The sequence below is a fragment of the Pelophylax lessonae genome, assembly GCF_965119305.1.
Source record: "Pelophylax lessonae genome assembly, chromosome: 1".
In the NCBI taxonomy this organism is placed as follows: domain Eukaryota; kingdom Metazoa; phylum Chordata; class Amphibia; order Anura; family Ranidae; genus Pelophylax; species Pelophylax lessonae.
Genome location: NC_138768.1, coordinates 351,239,405 through 351,262,757, shown reverse-complemented (window position 1 = coordinate 351,262,757; position 23,353 = coordinate 351,239,405). Strand labels below are relative to the sequence as shown.

The following is a 23,353-nucleotide window of genomic DNA, read 5'->3' as shown; positions in this document are numbered from 1 at the left end:
ACGCCGGAAATATTGCTTATATTTGATGAGCCTATATATTTTATACTAATTGTGAGTGCATTATTTGGAAGCCTTTTATTATTGCAGAGTGACCATCAGGTTCTTGGTCACCTCCCTGACTAAAGCCCTTCTCCAATGATCGCTCAGTTTGGTCATGGCAAAGGCTAAATACTTATGTACCTGTTATTTTTTTCGTTTTTGTTTTTTTTTTATAAATTTGCAAAGATTACAAACAAACTTCTTTCCTGTTGTCATTATGGGGTATCTTTTATAGAATTTTGAGGAAAATAGTGAATTTAATCCATTTTGGAATAAGGCATAAGGCTGTAACATAAAATGTGGAAAAAGGTGAAGCGCTGTGAATACTTTCCAGTACTTTCTATATATATATATATATATATATATATATATATATATATATATATATATATATATATATACACACACACACACACACACACACACACACACACACACACACACATATACACTTTTCCTAGAAAATTTATATTTTTTAAAGTGGAATTCCACTAACTAGCCTTATACCTCATCCCTACTGATTTTGCTGACTAACCCTTGTGTAAACAAAAAAAAAAATGCATATATTTACCAATGTTCAGGCCACTCCAGTCTGGTCACGTGATGCCCTGTGTCAGCCAGCAGAGGCTGCCAGGGAGAGTAGAGAATGCTCAAAAGCAGCTGATAATGCCTAGGAGCGGTAACATTACCCATAGGCTCCTATGGCCCATCTGCTATCAGTGCTCCCACTGCTGGCTGACACAGAGGAGCCAGATCACCTGACCGGACCAGAGCAGGCTGAAAAAAGGTAAGTATATGCATCTTTTTTTTCAAAGAATAGTCAGCATAAGTGTTGGAAGGAGGGAGGGGACATTCTTAAGGCTAGTTAGGTTTAAACTGGAATTCCACTTTAACTAAAAATTACAATGCAATAGATCATGTATGTTCTGAATATACTATAACTTAAAGTAACCCATACCTCTTTACTACTTGTTAACCTGTACAAGGCTTTATATTGGCTCTCGCACTAATGTCTAGGAAATATGGGCACCTAATACAGTAGCAAAGACAGGGGGCAGGGATTGTGCTGAAACGATTGTAGCAACTACTATCCTGATACAGACTTTACTCCCATTTTTACTTACATTTTCTTATACACAGAAATATTGTTTACATTTAGTTACTTGCAGCCTTGAGGCTGCATTCACATGTCAGCTTATAATCGCGGGCAGAACCGCCGCGGTTCCGCCCGCGATTCGGAGATTTATTGCAAATCGCGGGACGCCTAGCGTTGCCCGTTGATTTGCAATAGCCCCCCAAACGCCGAGCGATGTTGCCGCGATTTCCGCCCGCCGAATCGCGGCAACATCGCGCAAACAAAATCGCGGGACGCAATACGCTCCAAAGAAGCTCTTGTACTTTTTTGGAGCATATTGCGTCCCGCGATTTTGTTTGCGCGATGTTGCCGCGATTCGGCGGGCGTAAATCGCGGCAACATCGCTCGGCGTTTGGGGGGCTATTGCAAATCAACGGGCAACGCTAGGCGTCCCGCGATTTGCAATAAATCTCCGAATCGCGGGTGGAACCGCGGCGGTTCTGCCCGCGATTATAAGCTGACATGTGAATGCAGCCTTAAACTTTATTGTTTTTGTTTTGTTTTTCTTTTTCAAACTGTACATATCCTTTAAACTTAAAAAATATGCCATCATCCAATGTCTTGTTAAGTAAAATTTTTACAACTTTTTCATATTTATTTTTTAGATTTTGATTATTAACTTTTGCTCTTATTAATCTACATTGTTTAACAATTTGAGAATTGGCTATGAGGAAAAGAAAAAAAAAACTGAAAAGACCAGTAGCTAATATGGATATACAAACAGAATGTGAATAGAATGTGTACAGATGCCATTCTACTATTAGTGGAACTATCTTATGGAGTTTTAAGACAATTTCTGCAAAGGAATACATTGTGTTCACCTGGAAATCATCTCTTAACTCTGGAAAAAAGCGTTCATACATCTTCAGATCTTCTGTAGATCGCCCCAACTCTTGTATAGGTTTGAGTTTACTTATGTCAGTCTCTATGTCATCATTCTGGTAAAAAATGCAACAGCAAAACAGAAAACAAGAATTACTAAAAAATAGAAATAATACATTTGTATATTGTTATTACGTTTTATTTAAGCTATAATCTTAAATATACTTGAGTGCTTGGTCTACGACCTGCCCCCCAATCCTGTAATGGCACAATAAAAAATTAGCAGCACATTGATGTGATCATCCGTTTGTTCTTCTAATTTTCAGCATATTTTCTGTCGGCACACATAATAGATCCTGACTACTAGTGCTGACCCTTTCTCCTAAAGTCTGGGTACTGCGGTACAGGGGATTACACAGGACTGATTCAGATATTTTCAACAGCTATACATAAAAAAAAAAATAATAATACATTTAAGAGCACTGAACGTAAATAATTTGAGGCACACTAATATATGTATATTGTATCGAACTGTACAACATTGTTTCCATGAACATAATTAAAACCCAAAATGCATTCAAGTATTTACTAAAATGTCGGAGCCCGACTGTAAACTTCCAATGCTTGATTATCTATGACATGGCTTATGCAATATTTCATGTTCCCGCTGTGTGCAATATAATGCACTATATGCATTATTAGGAGGGATTCGTTCTACCTCAATGACAATATGACCCTTGGCCAATATTCCAACTATTGCTGTCAACCCCAGCTTTACAAACTGGATAATAAACATATACAGCATTATAAAGCTCAGGTATCCACTTGTTGAAACAATGGTCACCTGGTGGAACAATGTATGAGGACCCAGTCATGCTTGATGCCAATGACTATGCTGTCCTCCACGTTCATGTTAGTGGGTATTATACAATTTTACCATTAAGGAGCAAGTGAGGGTAATAATGAAAATAAAAACTGGAGCAACTGTGCATGGCATGTGCATCAGCCTCTCTCTTTCATTTTCAAAGCTCATCTAAACAACTAAACAAGTTTAAGATAGAAGTGCATTTGTTGCCACGTCCAACTGCTTCAGATTCTGGCTGCTTCAGTTCTGATGAAATTCCACCATTGTGTTTACAACCATCTCACTTGATGCACTTTTGGTAATTTTCATATGCAGAAATTAAGATATTTTACAAGTATGATGGAGTTTATTGTAGTAATTATCAGTTATACATTTTGTATGCTACCTTTGTTCGCAAAGAGTAATGTTTTGTGATGGGCAGTTGCAATTGTTACCGGTCAGCTGGAATAAGGGATTGTGCATGTAATGATTAATGCAGCTTTTAGGGTACAGATCTCTCCTTCAGATTAGGGCTCTTTATCCAAAATGATTCTTATCGCTGTATGATACTACAGACGTTTAATTAATAAAGCCTTGGAATATTACAGTCGGGCTCTGGCATTTTATTACATTAGGATGGTATTTTGGGTGTACAAGGACCCAGCCGAACAGCCAATGACCATAAGGATATACAGGTGTAAAGGGAGAGCTCATCTGTCTTGATTAAAGAATATGCATATAGAGCATAAAATGTATATTGCACACAGTTGGAACCTGAAATGCTGCTTAAGGCATGTCATAGGTAATTATCCATGGTGGCCATAAACTACTGGTGTATTTTATTTATTTCATTTTCATTTTATTTATCAAAATGCCAATTTCCTGAGCCTTCATATTTAATTGCATTATTGTAGCAAAATATCAAAAGAATTACTGGGCAACAAGTCAAATAGATGTCATCCTGCATAACATAAAAGTAAAGCAGCTTACAAAGCTAGACTTGCAAACTTACTTTAAAAACCTGCTCATCTTCTTCATTTTCAGCATCCGCTTCTGTGTCTGCTTCTGTGTCATCATTGTCATCACTCTCATCGACTACATCATCAACTATGAGAATAAAATAATTGTTGACTAGTGGCCAATGCCCTCTAAGCAAGTATGTTATGAATACATTGTGGCTGACTTGCTAAAGGGCCAGACCATATTAATTTTAAAAAGTGAGTTTGGTAAATATTCACTTTGCAAGGATTTCCAATTTTGTACAAGGTTTTCTCCTTACTAGTAATATCCTTTTTCTGGTGTACAATACAGGAAACAGGATAGGATTCTGAAACACTGGGTCATACTGATAGCTACAGGAAAATTGGATGCTGGCAAACAAAGCAGTAAGGACAGCCAAGTATAACCCCCTCCTGCTCCGAACATGCCTTAAATTGGTAGCAGGCTATGAAAAGAATAGACTAAAAAAAAAAAACAAAAAGGGAGGACCTGTGCCCCAAAATGTGCTGCAAGAAAAAAATTTTTACAGACGAGACAAAATTCCTGTTTCCTTCGTTGTATATTACAGGACACAAAATAGAGATCTGAAACACTGGGGTGTCCAAAATGACTCCAACTAAGTGGTGAGCAACAGCAAAACAAAAGGCTTACAGACCCACAAGGAAAGAAAAAAAAAATGGATTTTTGTAAAATCTTACCGTAAAATCCTTTTCTCTTAGCTCATTGACAGACGTAGTCCTCGGTGATACAGCACCTTCGGGTTATGTTGCCTCCACAGGAGCAGGACTAGACAGGAAATTAAAAAGCTCTGGCCACACCCTAGGGGCAGTCCCAGAGGGTATATCCTCTCTCTCTCTGCCTCAGCAAATCAGTTATGTGAAAAAGCAGTCTTTAGAGATTTTAACCCAACCCAACTCAAAAAACAGAGGGGCGGGGACTACGTCTGTCAATGAGCTAAGAGAAAAGGATTTTACGGTAAGATTTTACAAAAATCCATTTTTCTCTATCGCTCATTGACAGACGTAGTCCTCGGTGATACAGCACCTTCGGGACGTCCCAGAGCAGTATCACAAATGAGGGGTGGGAAAATCAAATCCCAATCTAGAAGGCCCAACCGGTGCCAACTAGAAGTTTACAATGCTCATCCTTAATGATGAGACTCAACAAAAAAGAGAAAATTTTTTTTTTTTTTTTTTCAAACAGAAAAAAACCCTCGAGGTAGACCACCGGTCTCCTCAAATTGCGGCCTGCAAAATCTTGCGGCCAAATGAGGCATCCGCCGATGCCGTCACATCAATTTTATAGAATTTTGTAAAGGTATGTACCGACGACCAGGTGGCCGCCTTACATACCTGGACCACTGACGCCTGATGGCGAAAGGCCCAGGAAGTACTGAGCGCTCGAGTGGAGTGCGCCCTAACAGGGAACGGAGGACTCTGACCCTTAATAGAATAAGCCTGTACCACCGTCTGTCTAATCCATTTGGCAATGGTCGCGGCAGATGCAGGCAAACCCTTTCTGGGGCCATCCGTGATCACAAAAAGTGAATCCATCTTACGGAATGATTCCGTAGCTTTCAGGTATACCCTGATTGCCCGAACCACATCTAAGGAATGCAACGCATGTTCCTGATGATGCTTGGGCTGAGGACACAAGGAAGGTAGTACAATATCTTCATTCAGATGAAAATCTGAAACCACCTTAGGAAGAAAAGATGGCTTAGGATGAAGTACTACCTTATCCCTATGAATCACTAGGTATGGGGACTGGCATGATAATGCAGCCAGTTCTGACACCCTGCGAGCAGAAGTGATAGCCACCAAGAAGGCCACCTTCTGGGATAAAGTAAGCAAGGGAATCTCCCTGATGTTTTCAAAAGGAGGTTTCTGTAGAACCGACAAAACCAAATTAAGATCCCAGGGCGGTAAGGGCGCGCGGACTGGTGGAGCCAGGTGCCGCACCCCCTGGATGAAATTCCGCACCAAGGACTTGGTAGCTAAAGGTTTCTGAAAGAAGATTGCTAATGCTGAAACTTGACCCTTGATGGTGCTCAAGGCTAGCTTCTGCTCAACCCCTTGTTGCAAAAAAGCCAATATTCGAGTCACCGAATAGGTACGTGGAGGAAATCCTAAAGATTCGCACCACGCAATATAAGTCTTCCATGTGTGATAATAGACCTTGCTGGAAGTCGCTTTCCTTGCTTTAATAAGGGTAGGAATGACTGAAGTAGACAAACCTCTGTCCTTCAGTACTTGGGTCTCAATGGCCAGGCCATTAAAACCAGCGACTGTAAAGCACGATGGTAAATTGGTCCTTGAGACCACAGACACTCCCTGAGACGAAGTTCCCACGGAACGTCTGCGACTAGCATGTCCAAGTCGGCCAGGCCGGCTTGACGAGGCCAGCCTAGAATTTCTAGGACCACTGGCGCTGATTGGATCTGAACCAGGCGTCCCTAGAGGTATCTGGCCCCGACCATCCGAGAAAGTCTGGTCGTTTTCTGTTCCCACACATTTATCAGATACCTGATTGTTATCAGGGAGGGTGATCTTTTCTGGTTGAACCTCAGGGACCGAAGTCACCCGACTAGAGGCTTCTTGGCCTGTCTGGTCAACCAGATCCGATTCCTGTGAGGCATAGGGACTAATCTTAGGAAAAGGTAAAGGAAAAGATCTATTCAGGGAACGGTAACTACCGCACCTTCAGGCTGTGTACTCCTTTGCTTCGGGTTTGGCTGGGTTGGTCCTCTGTTTGTCCGACCAGCCCTTCTTGAACCCTCCTGGAGGAGTCTTGCCTTTCCCGCTTGTTCCAGCCGGGCGCCCTTTATGGGCGGTAAAGAAAGGTCCTCGCTTGTTGCGAGGTCCCTTAGCTTTAGCAGCCTGTGGCAAAAAAGTGCTCTTGCCCCCAGTGGCATCCTTAATGATTTCATCTAGGTTGGCCCCAAATAGACGATTCCCCTGAAAGGGAAGATTTGTCAAGGCTGCGTCACAGATAAACTGTAGCCCTTGTATAATCTGTTCCATCAAATCAGATGTCTCCTGGGGAATATCTTTTCCCCTAAGGTCTTGGCGTACCATTCTCGCCCATTCTGTAAGTGTCTGGGAAACTAGACCAATAACAATTACTGGTCTAAATGCTGACCCTATCAGAGAGAAGATGGTGCGGGACTCTGCTTCCATCTTTCGATCCACCGGATCCTTAAAGGACGAAGTGTCCTCCACTGGGATAACCGTGGCTTTATTCAGCCTGGAAATAGGTGGATCCACCACTGGTGGTACCGTCCATTTCTTAATGATGGATTCCTCAAACGGATAGCGTCTAGCAATACGCTTGGAAATAGTAAAGGTACGCTTAGAATGCTCCCATTCTCCTTTAATCTTATTACCAAAACACTTGGGTACAGGAAAAACCTTCACCGTTTTGATGGGCTTGTTAGTACCAAAGGGAATCTCTGTTTCAGTTGCCTCTGCCGGTAAAACCTCAAGTTTTAAGGTTTCCTGCACTGCCACAACTAGTGCGTCCACCAATGCTTCTTCCTGAATTATAGCGGGAGAAGAAACGTCCTCCTCACTGTCTGAGGGAGCTTTACCTGAGGTAACAGCCCTTGCAGAGGGACCTGCAACTGCAGTGACCATCTCTGAATCTGAGTCAGAGGTGTCAGATAGTATAGGGGTAGGCGGGGGTCGCTTCCTTGACCCCCGTCCCTGACAGGCCGCCTCCACCCGAGCCACCATAGACTCCAAAATTACTGTAAATGCCTCTACACTCTGTGCACCGGCGGGTCCCGTGGCCCCCTCGAGGGAAACAGGTGGGGGAATATGTGTGGCAGGGTCCATGATAATTCCAGTCACTTCCTGGATAATATAATTCAAAAATAAAAAACTTTTTTTTTTTTTTTTTTTTCAGACCCCCAGCGCCACAAAAGCCCCTTAGTGTTACCTGCTAGGGATCCCTATCGATCGAGAGAGAGAGAGATAGACCCCCAGGCTCACCACTTGATGCTCAGAGTTTAACTGCAACAGGTTACAGCGCTGTCTTGACAAACAGGAAGTCTTTTGGCTGGCTGCCCAGGAAGAAAGGAGGCGGCTCCGCCCCTCTGCACGCCTTCCGGCGCCTTCCCTAGCTCCACGAGGTGTTTGGATCACCTCAAACATGGCCGCCCCCATGCTGGAGACACGAGGCTACGCCAAAATGGCGGCTCGTGCGATCCAGCAAAAAAAATGGCGGCGGCCTGTACTGAATAGCGGTGTGCTGCAGGGCACACAACACTCTCTCTGCATGGGGATTTGGCGTGGTTGGCGGTACCGGCCCTGGCGGACCGCATGGCCGTTCGGGAGGCCTGCTTATAGCTGGAGATCTGATTTAGGAAGGCAGTCTACATGTCCGTGGCTTCTGACTGGTAGGTACCTTATTCTTATCACAGTAAGATTCCCAGAATGCCACTGATTACAATCTTTTAAACATGTATACAATTAGATTGTTAGCTCCCAAACCAAGCCTCCTGGCTTTTTGCACATAAAATCACACTCAAAGTAGGGGGATCTGTGTCATGTTATAGGATAGAGGGGGACTCTATCTTACCATACAGAGAGGGGCCCGCGTTCACCACAAGACCCGTCAGGGGAAAAGGGGGAACATACTACTCACCATACCGGAAACCAGGCGGGCACCAACTCCTGACAGTACCCCTCTCCACCGGGGCGGGAGGGCTGTCGACCGATATGGACGCCGTGACTCATGGTCTTTGGCGTTTCAGCGAGACGTTTAACTCGCGGGGTCAGTCCCTTAATGGGACTTTGTCGCGGCCGACCCAGCGCGGAGCTATGGCCTGCACGCGCTCGTAGGCTGAACTGGGGTGACCACCGGATCTCAACATCCAGCCCGTCGCCCAGTTCAGCTTTCTTGCTTGAAGATCTCACAGGAACACTGGAGAAAAAAAGCTGTCTAAAAAATCTTTTAAGAAAAAAATCTTGCCAGGACCGAAGATCCCAGCAAGGTATCTAGGTCCTTACTCCTAACTAGACAGAAAATAAATGATTTGCTGAGGCAGAGAGAGAGAGGATATACCCTCTGGGACTGCCCCTAGGGTGTGGCCAGAGCTTTTTAATTTCCTGTCTAGTCCTGCTCCTGTGGAGGCAACATAACCCGAAGGTGCTGTATCACCGAGGACTACGTCTGTCAATGAGCGATAGAGAAAAAATAAATTAAAAAGAGCAGATCAAGGCAGCCTACCACACCACCTGAAGAACCCTAGGGCCGAAGCCAGCATCAGCTGAGGCCTAAACATCCAACTGGTAAAACGTAATGAACATGTGAACAATAGACTGGGTGGCGGCCTTGCAAAATCTTAGAAACAAATGCTTTCACAGGCCCCTAACAAAAAATATTACCTGCAAAAAAATGTGCATTTATTAAGTATTTTTTGTAAAAGTGAACTTATTCCTTAAAGTGGAAAAAAAGAGCTCCGGGCCTCAAAATAATGTTATCTGTGTAGAACAAGGTTTATTAAATGTTAGGGATGCCAACTCAGAAACTCATCTCACAGAAATGATTGTGAGGAAAAGGCATGCTTGCGAACAATTACAACCAGAGGAATTTTGCCCATATGTTCGATGGGGAGTTTTTTTAAGAGCCAATAGACATTCAAGTTAAGATCTTGTAAAGTTAGCGGCCACGATGCTGGCAATACCCTATAGGGAGGATTTCACAAGGAAGTGAGAAGGAAGCAGTCTCTCAAAAGAATTTCTAGGGCTGAGATTTGACCCTTGATGGTACCCAAAGCCAACTGCTGATCCAGATCAGACTGCAGAAAAGACATGATTTGTTGCATAAAGTACTTCTTAGATGGAAATTTCTGGTCTTGCTCCAGAAGAAATACACTTCTCAAGTGTGATAGTGGACTTTGAAAAAAGTCTACTTCCTAGCCTTTAAGAATAAAGGGATAACCAAATCAGGTAGGTCCCTATAACTCAGGATCTAGGCCTCAACTGCCAGTAATTGGGACAGAAGATTTGAGGATCTGTGAGGACTTGTAGAGAATCCGCCTAGAGCTTGATGTGGTATGAGAAACAAATTCACCTGGACCTATTCCTTGCAATGAGAATTACCAGAAGGCTCTCGATCTCAATCCTCCCAAGCAAGCAAGCAGGGAGTTTTAGATGAATAAAGGCATAAATTAGGTTGTAATTGTCGCACAAAGTCACCAGGGCACCACCGCAAAGACAAGAGGATACTTGGATCTGGAGACAAACATGTCCAGTTTTTTGCTGAACCTGGAAGTTAGAGGATCCACAATCAGTGTTCCCTGTCTTCGACAGAGGTTTAGAAACACCTCAAGAGGGTGAAGAGATCACTCTCCAGAACAGATGAAGGAAGTCTACATACCAAATTTGATGTGCGCAGCTGACATAGCGGGAACATGACTTTCCGCTCAAGCAAGAATCAGATCCAAGTCTCTGAGCTGTGAGACTTCTGACTCCTCCCTGATAGTTGATATAAGTCATTGACATGGCATTATCCTACTTAATTTTAGCTGAATCACCTCAGAGTCAAGAGACAACCAATGATCCTGAGCTACAGAATAACGACTGGGAGCTAAGCTTTTTCCCTTGCACTAAGAAAGTGTTGAGGTCTCCTCCCCAGCCCGACAGGTCATCATAAGTAAGGACTTTCCTGTTTTCAGCATCAGACTTGTGATCTACCAAGGCGAAGGCAAGCCTGGTTTTGCGGCAGTCAGGCAGATGCAGCAGTCCAGAGACTAAGCCTGCCTCTACCACACTGCCAAAATTAGTACTGCAACCATCTGCAGTGGTATTGGGCATATAGAACATCCTCGAAGGAGGCCACCATCATGCCCTGAACCCGAATTTAAAAGCAGAGGGCTGGTTGGCTTCTGGACTGTAGAGTGAAAGCATGTGATCTAAGATTTTGAAATGTATTCTTCGGGAAGAAAATTTTAGACAGGGTCCAGTCCAGGGGTAGGCCCAGACAAGCCGGGAAATGAGGCTCCAGCGCAAACTTCTGGGTTCCACCTGCACCTATGTAGGATCTGCACAGTCGGCCTTATGTTGGCTAACAGAGCCTGCGCTGATTGTTCTCCCACAATAGGGGATGCCTTGAGAGAAAAGCAGAGCGGGACCTGGGACTAACACCTTGGTGAAGATCCGAGGTGCAGTGAACAGGCCATAAGGAAGAGCTACAAACTGTTAATGTTCTGTGCTAACACCAAAACACAGAAAGAATTGATGTGCCAAGAAGAAGAGGATGTGTAAACCTGAATCAGTGATGTCCTCAGAGGCAGAAAATTTGTGGGATTAGGTTATGACATCTCTCAAAAAAGAATGTTTCACTAGAAGTTTACTATGTCATGTTATTAAAGTGAGATTTCCATTCTACATGTACAAACAAAACAGTATGACACTCTGGCCAGTAGCTCACATCCGATTCCCTTTATACAGTCAATTTATAATAGTCAATACCTCAGGATTAAAATAAATTGCTCTGACAATGCTAGCTTCAAATACAAGGTGGATCCACTCATGATCCAGGCTTGAGGCTATAGTAAAGTCAGCCTTACAGACAGAATCAGAAAAATTGCTAGTCACTATTATAATGACAAAAAGCAACAACCAAAAACTGGTATGGTTACATTTTCAACCCAATATACCTGGCAGCATAGGAAAATTAGAAGGGCCATTCAAAAATGCTAGTATTTCTATGGAACTGTATCCAATAGTAAAAAAATTACAAAACCCAAAAAATTGAACTCAAAAGAGCCAGATCCCTGCAAGATAGTATGGTGTAGAGCCACTGTAAGGGAAAAAACAGGGAGAACCTGTGCAGGATCAAGGGCACCTTCAAATGTTGGAGATGCCCATATTGTCAATATATCAATGAGGAAAATCAGTGCTGTAAACCTCTCGTACCAGACTGCCACACTGGAAAAAATTTTATACCAAATTTCTGAGCCAAGCATTGTATAAAGCATTCGTAAGCTGCAAAGAATTAGAGCGATTAATTTTCTTTAAAATAAGTTTCTTTTTAATACTCCCTAAAGAAGTGGTTTAGTGCCACTAAACGCGTAGAGGAATATCAGCCATCACAACAAACATTTATTGATCATCACATATAGCATTAAAAGCCACCTTACGGTTAAGGGGGTGGTTAAATGAAAGTAACTGAACTTCAGGTTACATGTGCAATATAAATCTGATTATAGAGTAGGATAATAAGATGGATGATGGTGATGGCACCTAATTGTTTTTGCCATTATAACAGCAAATTAATAAGGAGTGGTCTATTAAACAAAAGAAGCAAAATCAAATTTTTCTCAGGAATTTTAGCCAATGGCAGATGGACAAAGTCACAACAGCAGGATGCTTGGCAGGTCCTGCTATCGAGAACAGAGCTTTTCAAATGCTTCCAGTCATTTATCCACAGGGTCTTTGAACTCTGGCATATCTTTAACAGGAACAACAAAAGAAGAAAAAAAGAAAAAAGAAAAAAAGAAGAAAAAAAGGGGCACACCAACCTAGTGCATTACCACTGAAAATGTATTCAAAATATTAAAAAGTATACATTATACTCACAAAGCAGGTGTGTATGGACACACATCAACATAATACACATAAAGTCTCCAAGGTAGCCAAGGAACCGCACTGTATTGGCTACCTTGGAGACTTTATGTGTATTATGTTGATGCGTGTCCATACACACCTGCTTTGTGAGTATAATGTATACTTTTTAATATGTTTAATACATTTTTAGTGGTAATGCACTAGGTCGGTGCGCCCCTTTTTTTCTTCTTTTGTTGTTCCATAGTTGGTTTCGGATACCCTTGATCCTGAAGGGGCAGCAAGACCGCAAGTTTTGTCCACTCAAGTCTGAAGTATTCCTCTTCCCTCCGGCCTATTTTTCACTTGAGCGCAGGAGAATTGTTCTACTACTTGGCAAATATATCTTTAACAGGGACAGTTGAAATCTTGTTAAGACAGTTAATGGCTGGGTCCACAACAACATGGACAGCCCACATTTTTTAGAAAATGCTTTTTAATAGGATACTTCTGGGAAAAAATGCTTGTGAGCAGCAAAGGTTTTTCAGTTGGAGATCAGTCATTAAACACAACAGACTGAAAGAGTGTGTGTTCAGGGAATATTTTTTAGGGAAGATATTTCGGGGAAAGGCATTTACAAAGAGGCCAGGTTGATGATGACCTTTAGCAAGGCCAAAAGAGGCTGCTCAAAATTAAAGCAGAACTCAACTACTGAAAAAACCTCCTCCCCATCACCCTCTTCTACACCACAATATTTTAAAATACAGCCCGTGCACAGATACAGCACCAGTCTCTGCCATTTGGGACCTGGCAGAGAACAGCAGTGGATCTGCGCTCCTATTCTGGGCAGCTGAGCACTCTAGTTGTCCATGACGCTAGTGTACATGCGTAGAAATCTACCACAGGTGCACAGATGCGCAACACCAACTCCTAATATGTTCTGCACATGTGCTGCATCATGCTGTGCATACACTTTTAGTTACTCGCTGCCTCCTGGGATCACTATATCACATCTATTATAAGAGGCAGTGGAACCTCCCCTAGGCCGTAAAGTATCATCTGCAATATGTCCATTGAGGCAAGGTGATCAGGTCCCCATAATTACATGTCAGCGCATCTACCTTCAGGAGGCATATTATATATCTGAGCCACAGGTCCACTTGTAGGTATAACAGGCAGCTGGAAACGGAAAGAACTTTTGATGGTTGGCAAGGGAAGACGGTTCTTCGGAAAGCATTTTCTCATTATCAGACTAGATGTATTAACAAGAGGGTCCAATGTCCTAACAGCCTGGCACTCCTATAAGAATTCAAAGGAACATGTCAGATCTCCATTATTCTAAACATTTAATTTATTATGAGCACCCCAACACACCTATCGCATCCTATTTTTATTTACAATATTGTCTAATTAGTACCCTTACCTTGATGCCATAATCTGCTAATGCATTGATTTAACATATTCAAAACAACTGCTGTTATCCTCTTAACTATCTTTCTGATAACACCACAATCTTTCTGTTTCAGATTGATCATGTGCACAGAAAAAAAAAAAAAGTTGTTCCTTTGTCACCATAAGAAGGAACCAACAGCTATTGGGTACAATAGCAGACTACCTTTTCCTTTGGTGTCCTCTAACATTTTTTGGAAAAATATTTGGCACCTTTTGGGCGGGGAGTGGGTACCAATGTTGCTAGCAAATTCACACTGTTATACAAGCTGTACACTCACTACTTTACATTGTAGCAAAGTGTCATTCCTTCAGTGTTGTCACATAAAAAGATATAATAAAATATTTACAAAAATTTGAGGGGTGTACTCACTTTTGTGAGATACTGTATGTATTGTAGTACATGTATTCACCTAGGATTACAGTAACCAAGCATTACTTTAAAATAAAAATGATACCTTTTTTTGAACCATTGGTCTACATTATAGTGATATTTTTTTATGCTTCAGGTACAAGTGTTGAAACAAATATTTTACGGATATCTGTGAATTTAACGGTGTTTGTTTACGCCAGCTATTCATTTCATTACCTTTTTATGACACAATTATAAAATATCTGAACATAATTTCAATTTACAAACAATGTAAGACACATACCTGTGAGGTGTTATAGAGAATTTTCATACCATTGGCATCGACAAAAGCTTTTCTACCCAGTTTTATATTCGTAATATTTTTAAGGCACTGGAGAACGCCCTTTCGAATTAACATATGTCTATGTCGAGTGTCATGACGATGCCAGTCTAAATAAATTGTTAATAGGCCATTGACATATCCTCGATCTACCGCTTTCCTGGCATTCGTTTCTGAAAATTACAGACATAAAAAGGAATTTAATAAAATACTGAGGATCGAGTAACAGAAAAAAAAACAAAGAAAAGCAGTTAACCTTACTGAAAATTCTATATTTATATTGTTTTTCATATAAACCGCTGTTTAGGCTATAGTGACATTTGTAGAAATATTGGCACTAGATAAATTGTTGGCACGAGATAAATGGTTAGTCCTCCCCTCCTCTTAATAAGTGTTAAGAGGAGGAGAGGACTAGGTGCGACCAAACATGCGTTTATTTGCGTATTCGCCGCACATTGCGTTAAGCCCAACCCATTGATTTCAGTGGGCCGCTCAATGTGCGAGAGACGTGACAAAACAGTGCTGCACCAAAATGCATGTTGCTGCAATACTGCACGATTTTAGGCATGAGGTGCCATTAGGAATTAATGGCAATGCTACAGATCTGTAAAACAGCAGTGCGTTTTTGTGTGTTGCAGGAAACCATGCAATTTTGTGCACATTCCCGCAACGCAAAAAGTGTACACAAAGCCTCAATGTAAGTCATGCCTCAATGTAAAGTTGACTTCTGTTCAACCGCACTGTTGGGAAAAAGCTGCTTGATCAGCGCTGCAGACAAGAGACTAAACTGTGTATTCTGATGGCGGGGGATTCCCCACCCACCTTAAATGTGTGGATTGGTGAATCGGTTCACTTTTTTGTTCAGTCACTGGCTGAACGAAAAAAAAAAAAAACAGAACCATTTATGGCCAGCTTAAGTGAAACACTGCCAGGTATTACCTCTCACAGAGATCACAGTACCCCCCCTGACAATGTCTTCTGCTTTTCTCTACTGAAGGATGGAGCCATTTGTTTATTTATGCGGAACTGAAAAAAGTCGAATCTATATTTCTTTTGTGAAAAATAGTACAGTTCTAGTACACCTATAAACTCTACAAATCAGCTTCTCAAATTTCAAGTATCACTAAACCCACAACAGTAAAATCAGTCTGTATATGCAGTAAGTCCCGGTTCACACTTATGCCATGCGGGAACCCTGCAAATCTACTGCGGGTTCCCGCACGCATTCCCAGCACAGGCAGTTCCCACTGCAATATGCAAATCGCTGGGGGTGTCAATTCAAAGTTAACGACATTCCCAGATCAGATCGCATATCGCAGTGCGATCTGACATTCGGACATGAATCGGATTGCATTGGTGTGAACCACCATGCTTGCTGATTCTGCTGCAGACCCAAAAAAGGGTCCTGTGCGTGTTCAGTCCGAATCAGATGCAAATTCAGCCATACTATCTGTATGGCTGAATTTGCATCGCACAGACATCGCATGTGATTTTCAGGTGCACTCTGAATCACATGCGATGTCTGTCATCGCAGATGTGTGAACCGGGACTAAATCCTACTTGTTATACTCACTGTAGAACCTAAGGGGTTAATCATCTGCATTGTGTAAAAAGGCTGTTTGATCTTGTCTTCTTTGATTCTTCCCTTCTTCCACAGTCCCCAAACAATCTCTTGATCGAACAGAGCCTTGGGGGCAAGCTGCACATGCTCAGTTTGGTGTGTATTGCTAGAGAGTTTTTTGTTTCCTTGGGAGAGTACTGATCAGCACAGGGCCAATCAGCACTGTCCAGACAGAGGGTCAGGGCTGCTGCAGCCTCATAGGACAATCAGGGGAGAACAAAAACTCCTCCTACAAGCTTTAACTATACAGTGATAGAAGTCATGAGACTGCTGTAAATATTGATGAGAAAAGGTATTTAGCAGTTTATATTTACTAAAACTATTGCATTTCCATGTGCTGTGTACTGTGGGATATAGTGAATGGAGGGTCCTGGGTTTAGTAACATTTTAAATTAAAATACTAAATGCAACATTAGCGGAATAAAAAGTAATACATAACCACAGCACACAAAATACAGACAAGAACTTACTTGATTTTACCAATGCAGCAAGTGTATCTAAGCAGACCCTGAAAAAACATTAAAAAAGGAAATATATGAGAAGCCATAACCATGCTTAAAGCCTACGTTTTGCTAAAATCAAAATCCGCACAAGTGAAAAAATGTATATATGTAACAACTAGTATGATGTGTCCCTTGTGTTGATTCTTGTTCTTTAGGAGAAATCTTGGATTCCTTTTTAGAAGGTGCTTGACAGCCTGCTGGGAGGCATTATGTTGCCTCATCACCACCTGTTTTAACTCCTAAAAGCCTACACCACTGGGCAACAACCACATGCAGCCTCATTCACTTGCATGAGTCCATTTCGGCAAGTAGTACTGCCTACCAATTGTGCGTCATGAAGCAAAATATACAACCTTGTTTGGCTGCCTTTGCAGTATAAGGGGGGCAGTTGAGGGGTGTAAGTGGTAAAAGCATGGGTAAACTTCCTTTTTACCGGCCCCCTTCTCCCCAACCACAAGAGTAAACTTAGCCAAAGGGAGCTGCAAAACAGGACTCAGCTTCCCTAACCGGAATAAATTTAGTTTGCTAGAGTAATGTATATAAAATATATTTGTTTTTTGCCTTTTTTTTTTCCATAATATTATACAGTTGCCACCTATTCATCCATTTTTATATCTCACAGCTACTGATCGCCTGCGGCCTCTTTCAGTCTACATGTACTCACTTCAACATGTACTCACTCAATGAATGTAGGTTCAGTTGCTTGTAATCTCCACCAGCAGTGCATGGTACAGGGTAACAGGGCAGGAGCTCAATTGGGCGACAGTGGTCACCCTATAAAAGGAAGTGCCTAAACAAGGGACTTTTGCAGCAGGATCACCGGGTATTATTTTAATGAAAGAGGCATTGTTAAAAAAATTTGTGCCAAATGGGCAAAGGTCATACGTTCAGGTAAAAGAACCACTATCACCTTGCCCACCCCTCCTCTCTATATTAATTGTTATTATACAGGATTTATATAGTGCAAACAGTTTGCATAAAGGAGAGACAGTACAGTTACAATACAATAAAATAAAATACAAGAGGGTTAAAAGAGCCTTGCTCTTAAGAGCTTAGAATCTAATACGGAGGGGCAAGTGGAACAAAAAGGTAACAACGGTGAGGGAAGAACTGATGGGCGAAATAAAAGATTCGGTTGATAGGCAACAAGCTTTTGACAGCGATTGGATTTGGGAATTAAAAGACAGGTCTGAGTCTAGGATTACACCTAGTACCCTGGCATGAGGAGAGGGACTGATAGTTGTATTATTACCTCATCTGTACTTCCTCACAGATCCTTTACAGCCAGTGAGAAAATCCAGGACTTCCAGGTATGGAGGAACATGTGACCTGCTACCTTGTGATAGTGCTCGGGCCTAGCATCTGCTGAGCCCGATTATTGTCTAATGACGGGGGGGGGGGGGCAATGTCACAGCTGATATTAGTGCCAGCTGCTGAAAAAAAAATCAAGGAGCTGCAAGGTATTGAAGAAAAAAGCCCATGCAAAAACTTAAAAGAAAAGAAAAATGTATTGAAGTGTTCTTGAGTGGAATAGAGTCTAGGACCTCCACAACACAATGGCTTATTTCTAGCTCGTCTATATATTTAAAATTATAATTTATACCCCCCTCTCCCTGTAAGCAAATGTCAGATTTGCATTTGTATTTTTTTAAATAAAAGGCTTCATTATGTTCAAAAGATACTTATGAAGCCTTGTACACACGCAACGAATGTTCGCCGACCGGTCGTCCGTCTTTTGTCCAGAGTGGTGTCCGTTGGTTGGAATGTGCCTAGACTGCATATGAATTTTCCTGCACGACAGAATTCTACTTCAGAAGTGATGTCATGTGTTGGATTGCTTTCTTTGTGTTCTTTCATCTCTGAGCATGCCTAGTCATGCTCATAAGATTTTTCCCCATCGAAATCTGTACTAATGAGATGAAAAATCGGACGTGTTTTGACGGTTGACAAAAATTATATAGCCTGCACACCAGGATTTTTTCGGCCGAAAAGTCGGATTCGGTTGTCGGAAGCAACATACTAACAAGCCGAAAATCGGCAGATCGGTCGTCGGACGAAATTTCCCGGCCGAATTTCTACTCGTGTGTACGGGGCTTAAGTCTCCAAACGAGGGGTGATTAAAAAACCTTGCGGTTCTAAAATGTATTTGTGTTTGTCTTCAAATGGATCACTGTATCCGTGTTAAAGCAGTTATTATATGACAGAGGCTGAAAGACAAGACAAGATGCCAAGAATGCAACAGCAAAGATAATGGAACTCCAGCACACACATACAAGAGTCACATTATCAGTGGTCTCCCAAAGGCCAAAGAAAGAAGACACAGAGATAAGAGGAGGCAGCAGGGAAGATGGCAACGACTAGTGGCAATGGGGATCGTGAAGCTATCAGAGCTGCCTGGGAGGAAGGCAAACCCAGAGTAAGTTTGCCATAATGTGCAGGTATGTTATTCACACTTGGCAAGAACTGAGCTGCTCAGCCACACTACAGTTCAGCTGCAAGAAAATAAATAAGACAAATAGGAAATAGGACTTGCACAATTTATGATACTGAAACTTATGATTTGAGAACAATTGGCCATGTACAATCACATTTTACCCATTTCAGTTAGCCATTTAGCTACATCTTCTATCTTGAAAAACAAAAATAATATTCTGAAACCAACAAAAATATCATTGGCATAAAATGGCAAAAAAAGAGTCTGGTAAGAGTGCAGAGACCAGCTTGCTAGCATATGGCTTCTGCTAGAATAGTGCTGCACATGAGTTAATCTGTAAACATGCAAATAAGGATTAGAGAAAAAAGGAAGTGGTCTGGAAATGTGTTTGATAGAAGGCCATAGGAATTTGATCAACACAACAGTAAATATAGAAGATATGTGTCAAGCATAGACATTATGTCTGCATAGCATAGATATTCAATGTCAACATACATTAGTTGCCATAGGTGAGAGACAGTAGCACAGCACAACGACAACATCTAAAACAGAAGTGTAGCAAAAGTGTAGGTTTTCAACAGTATAGTAGCATGGTGGATGGTGGCAATATGCTTTTGTATTATGAGTATTGTATACTGCTCAAAAAAATTAAAGAAACACTTTGAAAACACATCAGATTTCAATGGGGAAAAATATCATGCTGGATATCTATAATGATGGACTGGGTTATGTGTTAGGAACAAAAGGATGCCACATCGTTTGATAGGAATTGAAATTATCAACCTACAGACGGCTGGATTTAAAGACTCCCTGAAAAAGTGAAAAAATTATGCAGCAGGCTAGTCCATTTTGCTGAGATTTCATTGCAGCAACTCAAAATGGTACTCAGTAGTTTGTATGGCCCCCATGTGCTTGTATGCATGCCTGACAACGTCGGGGCATGCAACTAATGAGACGACGGATGGTGTCCTGGGGTATTTCCTCCCAGATCTGGACCAGGGCATCAGTGAGCTCCTGAACAGACTGAGGTGCAACCTGGCCAAAAACAATGTCCCAGAGGTGTTCTATCGGAATTAGGTCAGGCAAGCTTGGGGGCTATTCAATAGTATCAATTTCGTCTTCCTCCAGGAACTAGCTGCACATACTCTCACCACATGAGGCTGGGCATTGTGTTGCACCAGGAGAAACCCAGGACCCACTGCACCAGCATAGGGTCTGACAATGGGTCCAAGGATTTCATCCCAATAACTAATGGCAGGCAAGGTGCCATTGTCTAGCCTGCAGAGGTCTGTGCATCCCTCCATGGATATACCCCCCCCCCCCCAGACCATCACTTACCCACCACCAAACCGGTCATGCTGAATGATGTTACAGTCAGCATAACATTCTCTACAGCTTCTCCAGACCCTTTCACGTTTGTCACATGTGCTCAGGTTGAACCTGCTCTCATCTGTGAAAAGCAGAGGGCGGCAGTGGCAGACCTGCCAATTCTGGTGTTCTATGGCAAATGCCAATCGACCTCCACGGTCCCGGGCAGTGAGCACAGGGCCCACTAGAGGACGTTAGGCCCTCGGGTCACCCTTATGAAGTCTGAAGTCTGTTTCTGTTTCTGACTGTGGCCTGCTGGAGGTCATTTTGTAGGGCTCTGGCAGTGCTCGTTTTGGTCCTCCTTGCACAAAGAAGCAGATACCGGTCTTGCCGATGGGTCAAGGACCTTCTATGGCCCTGTCCAGCTCTCCTAGAGTAACTGCCTGTCTCCTGGAATCTCCTCCATGCTCTTAAAACTATGGTGGGAGACACTGCAATTCTTCTGGCATTGGCACATATTGATGTGCCATTCTGGAGGAGTTGGACTGCCTCATGCTACCAGTAGTGACACTGACCCTAGCCAAATGCAAAACTAGTGGAAAACAGTCAGAAAAGAGGAGTAGGCATAAAATGTTAGTGGCCTCCACCTGTAAAACCATTCCTGTTTTGGAGGTCGCCTCATTGTTGCCCATCTAGTGCACCTGTTAATTTTATTAACACCAAAGCAGCTGAAACTGATTAACAACCCCCTCTGCTACTTAACTGACCAGACCAGAATCCCAGGAGTTTAACTGAATTGATGCTATTCCCTGAATAAAAAGTGTTCCTTTAATTTTTTTGAGCAGTGTATTATTGTTTTGTATTATTTTATTAGTTTCATTAGTTACTAAAGCTAGTGAGAGTAATACATTAGTCAAAAGGTTAAAAACAACCCAAAACTCAAGCATACTCTGAAACACAAAAGTAGTGCACATTGCATAACCTGCGATCTCAGATCAGCCCTTTAGTCCAGTCCACGGTGGTTTAGAAATTGAGGACGTTTCATCGTGCATTGAGTTTATCACTTTTTTTCTCATGTTCCTGTGCCCGATCTGTTTTATCTTCGATACTCTAATTACAATCCCTGATGTGTGTTGCAATCTGGAACTACAGAACATTTCTTGGGCCCACAGTAGCTGCCTTCATGACAAAAGGAAGGTGCAGGTACCTTCTGGTTATATAAGTTAAAAATGAAAGTGGAAGTTCAGATTTACAAAAAAGCATACTAGGTTCTCCTACGTGGCTATAGCAGCATAGCGTGCTAAACCTACCTACCAGCTAGGGCTCCTTTTCTGTTTAAATAATAAAGCTGCAATAACATTTAAAATAAGCTTCTTAAAATCGTCTGCAGTTCATGATGGCTCTGTGACATTGTTAGGGACGGAGCAACCGTTGGGACTGGCACCCCCCTAGTGCCATTGGAGGGAGCAACATTCTGTTTTTTGGGACATACATGAACAGTGTACTCTGTTCTACCACAGCTGTGGAGCTCATCATAGGACAGCGTACACACCACACGTATGCAGCCCAAAAGAACAGGGCAGTGCTCCTATGGCACTGGTCCCAACGGCTGCTCTGTATCTAAAATAACTGGGGATAGAGCCATTGCTGGCTGCAGAGTTTTTTCAGAAAATAGTATAGTATAAAGTCCCCGCGCTTGTGATCCGAAAAGCCCCTTTTGGAAAGATAATCGATTGAACCAGTGGTCAATGTGATAAATCCACCACTAACAATGCCGCCAATCCCTGGCATGGGATGTAGAAGCAAAACATTGTAAACAAAACGTGGATAGCGCACAGTAGTGGTATATATTGGGGGAGAACCCAAAATCCATACACAGTCAGCAAAGGGTAAAATGAAAATGGTTTATTCACAATAAAGAGGATTGAAGGATAAAATAAAGTACAAGTGGTTACCAGAAAGTCCTGGTTGCCAGCAAGGACGTTGATAAGCTCCCGAGTGAGTACATCAAATGGACTGATTATCACCCTTGTCCCTCTCTCTCGTGGGATGTTGGGACCCCTAGGATAGATGGATAAAAATCCTATGTGCGGCGAGGAGTGGATCCAGATGGAACGCCGCCGGCGCGTGTGTCGGCCATAACACACAAGCGTCACGGGCAGTGCCACGGGCAGCGCCACGGTCGCTGGGCAACCAAGCCCAGAGCAGGAACCAACGGGGAACTCAAGCTTTCCTTGTTGCCATGACTACATGTTCCACGTGTATGTGCTTTGTCAAGTCACAGAAGTAGCGGCAAAAAGGCAAATATAAAACCAAATAAAGGGGCGGGGAGTGGGCAGAGCTAGCAAACGGACATAAAACTATAAAATTATACCGATCAACATCCTCACTCATACCTAATAAGTAACTACATTAGAATATGTAAATAAACCACTTTAAGACCGGAGGATTTTCCTGCTTAACGTCCAGGCCACTTTTTTCAACTTGGCACTGAGCGACTAACTGACAATTGCGCGGTCAGGCAATGCTCTACCTAAAGTAAATTTATGTCCTTTTTTCCCACAAACAGGGCTTTCTTTTGGTGGTATTTGATCACCTCTGCGCTTTTTATTTTTTGCGATATTAATAAAAAAAGAGTGAAAATTTTGCCAAAAATTTACATTTTCTACTTTGACAGTTAAACAATATCCAATATATTACATTTTTGTCATATATTTAGGCCAAAATGTATTTAGCTACATGTCTTTGACAAAAACATTCTCAATGAGCGTATTTTTATTGGTTTGCGCAAAAGTTATAGCGTCTACAAACTATGGTGTAAATACTGGAATTTACGCAGCTTTAATTTCTGACTGCCAATTCGTGAAGTGTTAAAATGGCAGGGCAGTACAAAACCCCCCCCAAATGACCACTTTTTGGAAAGTAGACATCCTAAGGAATGTAGTGAGAGGCATT

The 23,353-nt window shown here is 42.2% G+C and overlaps 1 protein-coding gene across 2 annotated transcripts in view; it reads right to left on the bottom strand.

Moving 5' to 3' along the window:
• AGTPBP1 (ATP/GTP binding carboxypeptidase 1) overlaps positions 1-23,353 on the bottom strand; it is a 295,080-nt gene that overhangs the window by 124,356 nt on the left and 147,371 nt on the right. For both annotated transcript variants that reach the window (XM_082261111.1, XM_082261112.1), the window contains 5 exons: positions 16,624-16,661; positions 14,497-14,705; positions 13,513-13,690; positions 3,853-3,947; positions 1,996-2,112 (listed from right to left, as the gene is read on the bottom strand). In XM_082261111.1, the coding sequence (XP_082117237.1) occupies positions 1,996-2,112; positions 3,853-3,947; positions 13,513-13,690; positions 14,497-14,705; positions 16,624-16,661 (637 nt within the window). The remainder of the gene's footprint in view (positions 1-1,995; positions 2,113-3,852; positions 3,948-13,512; positions 13,691-14,496; positions 14,706-16,623; positions 16,662-23,353) is intronic.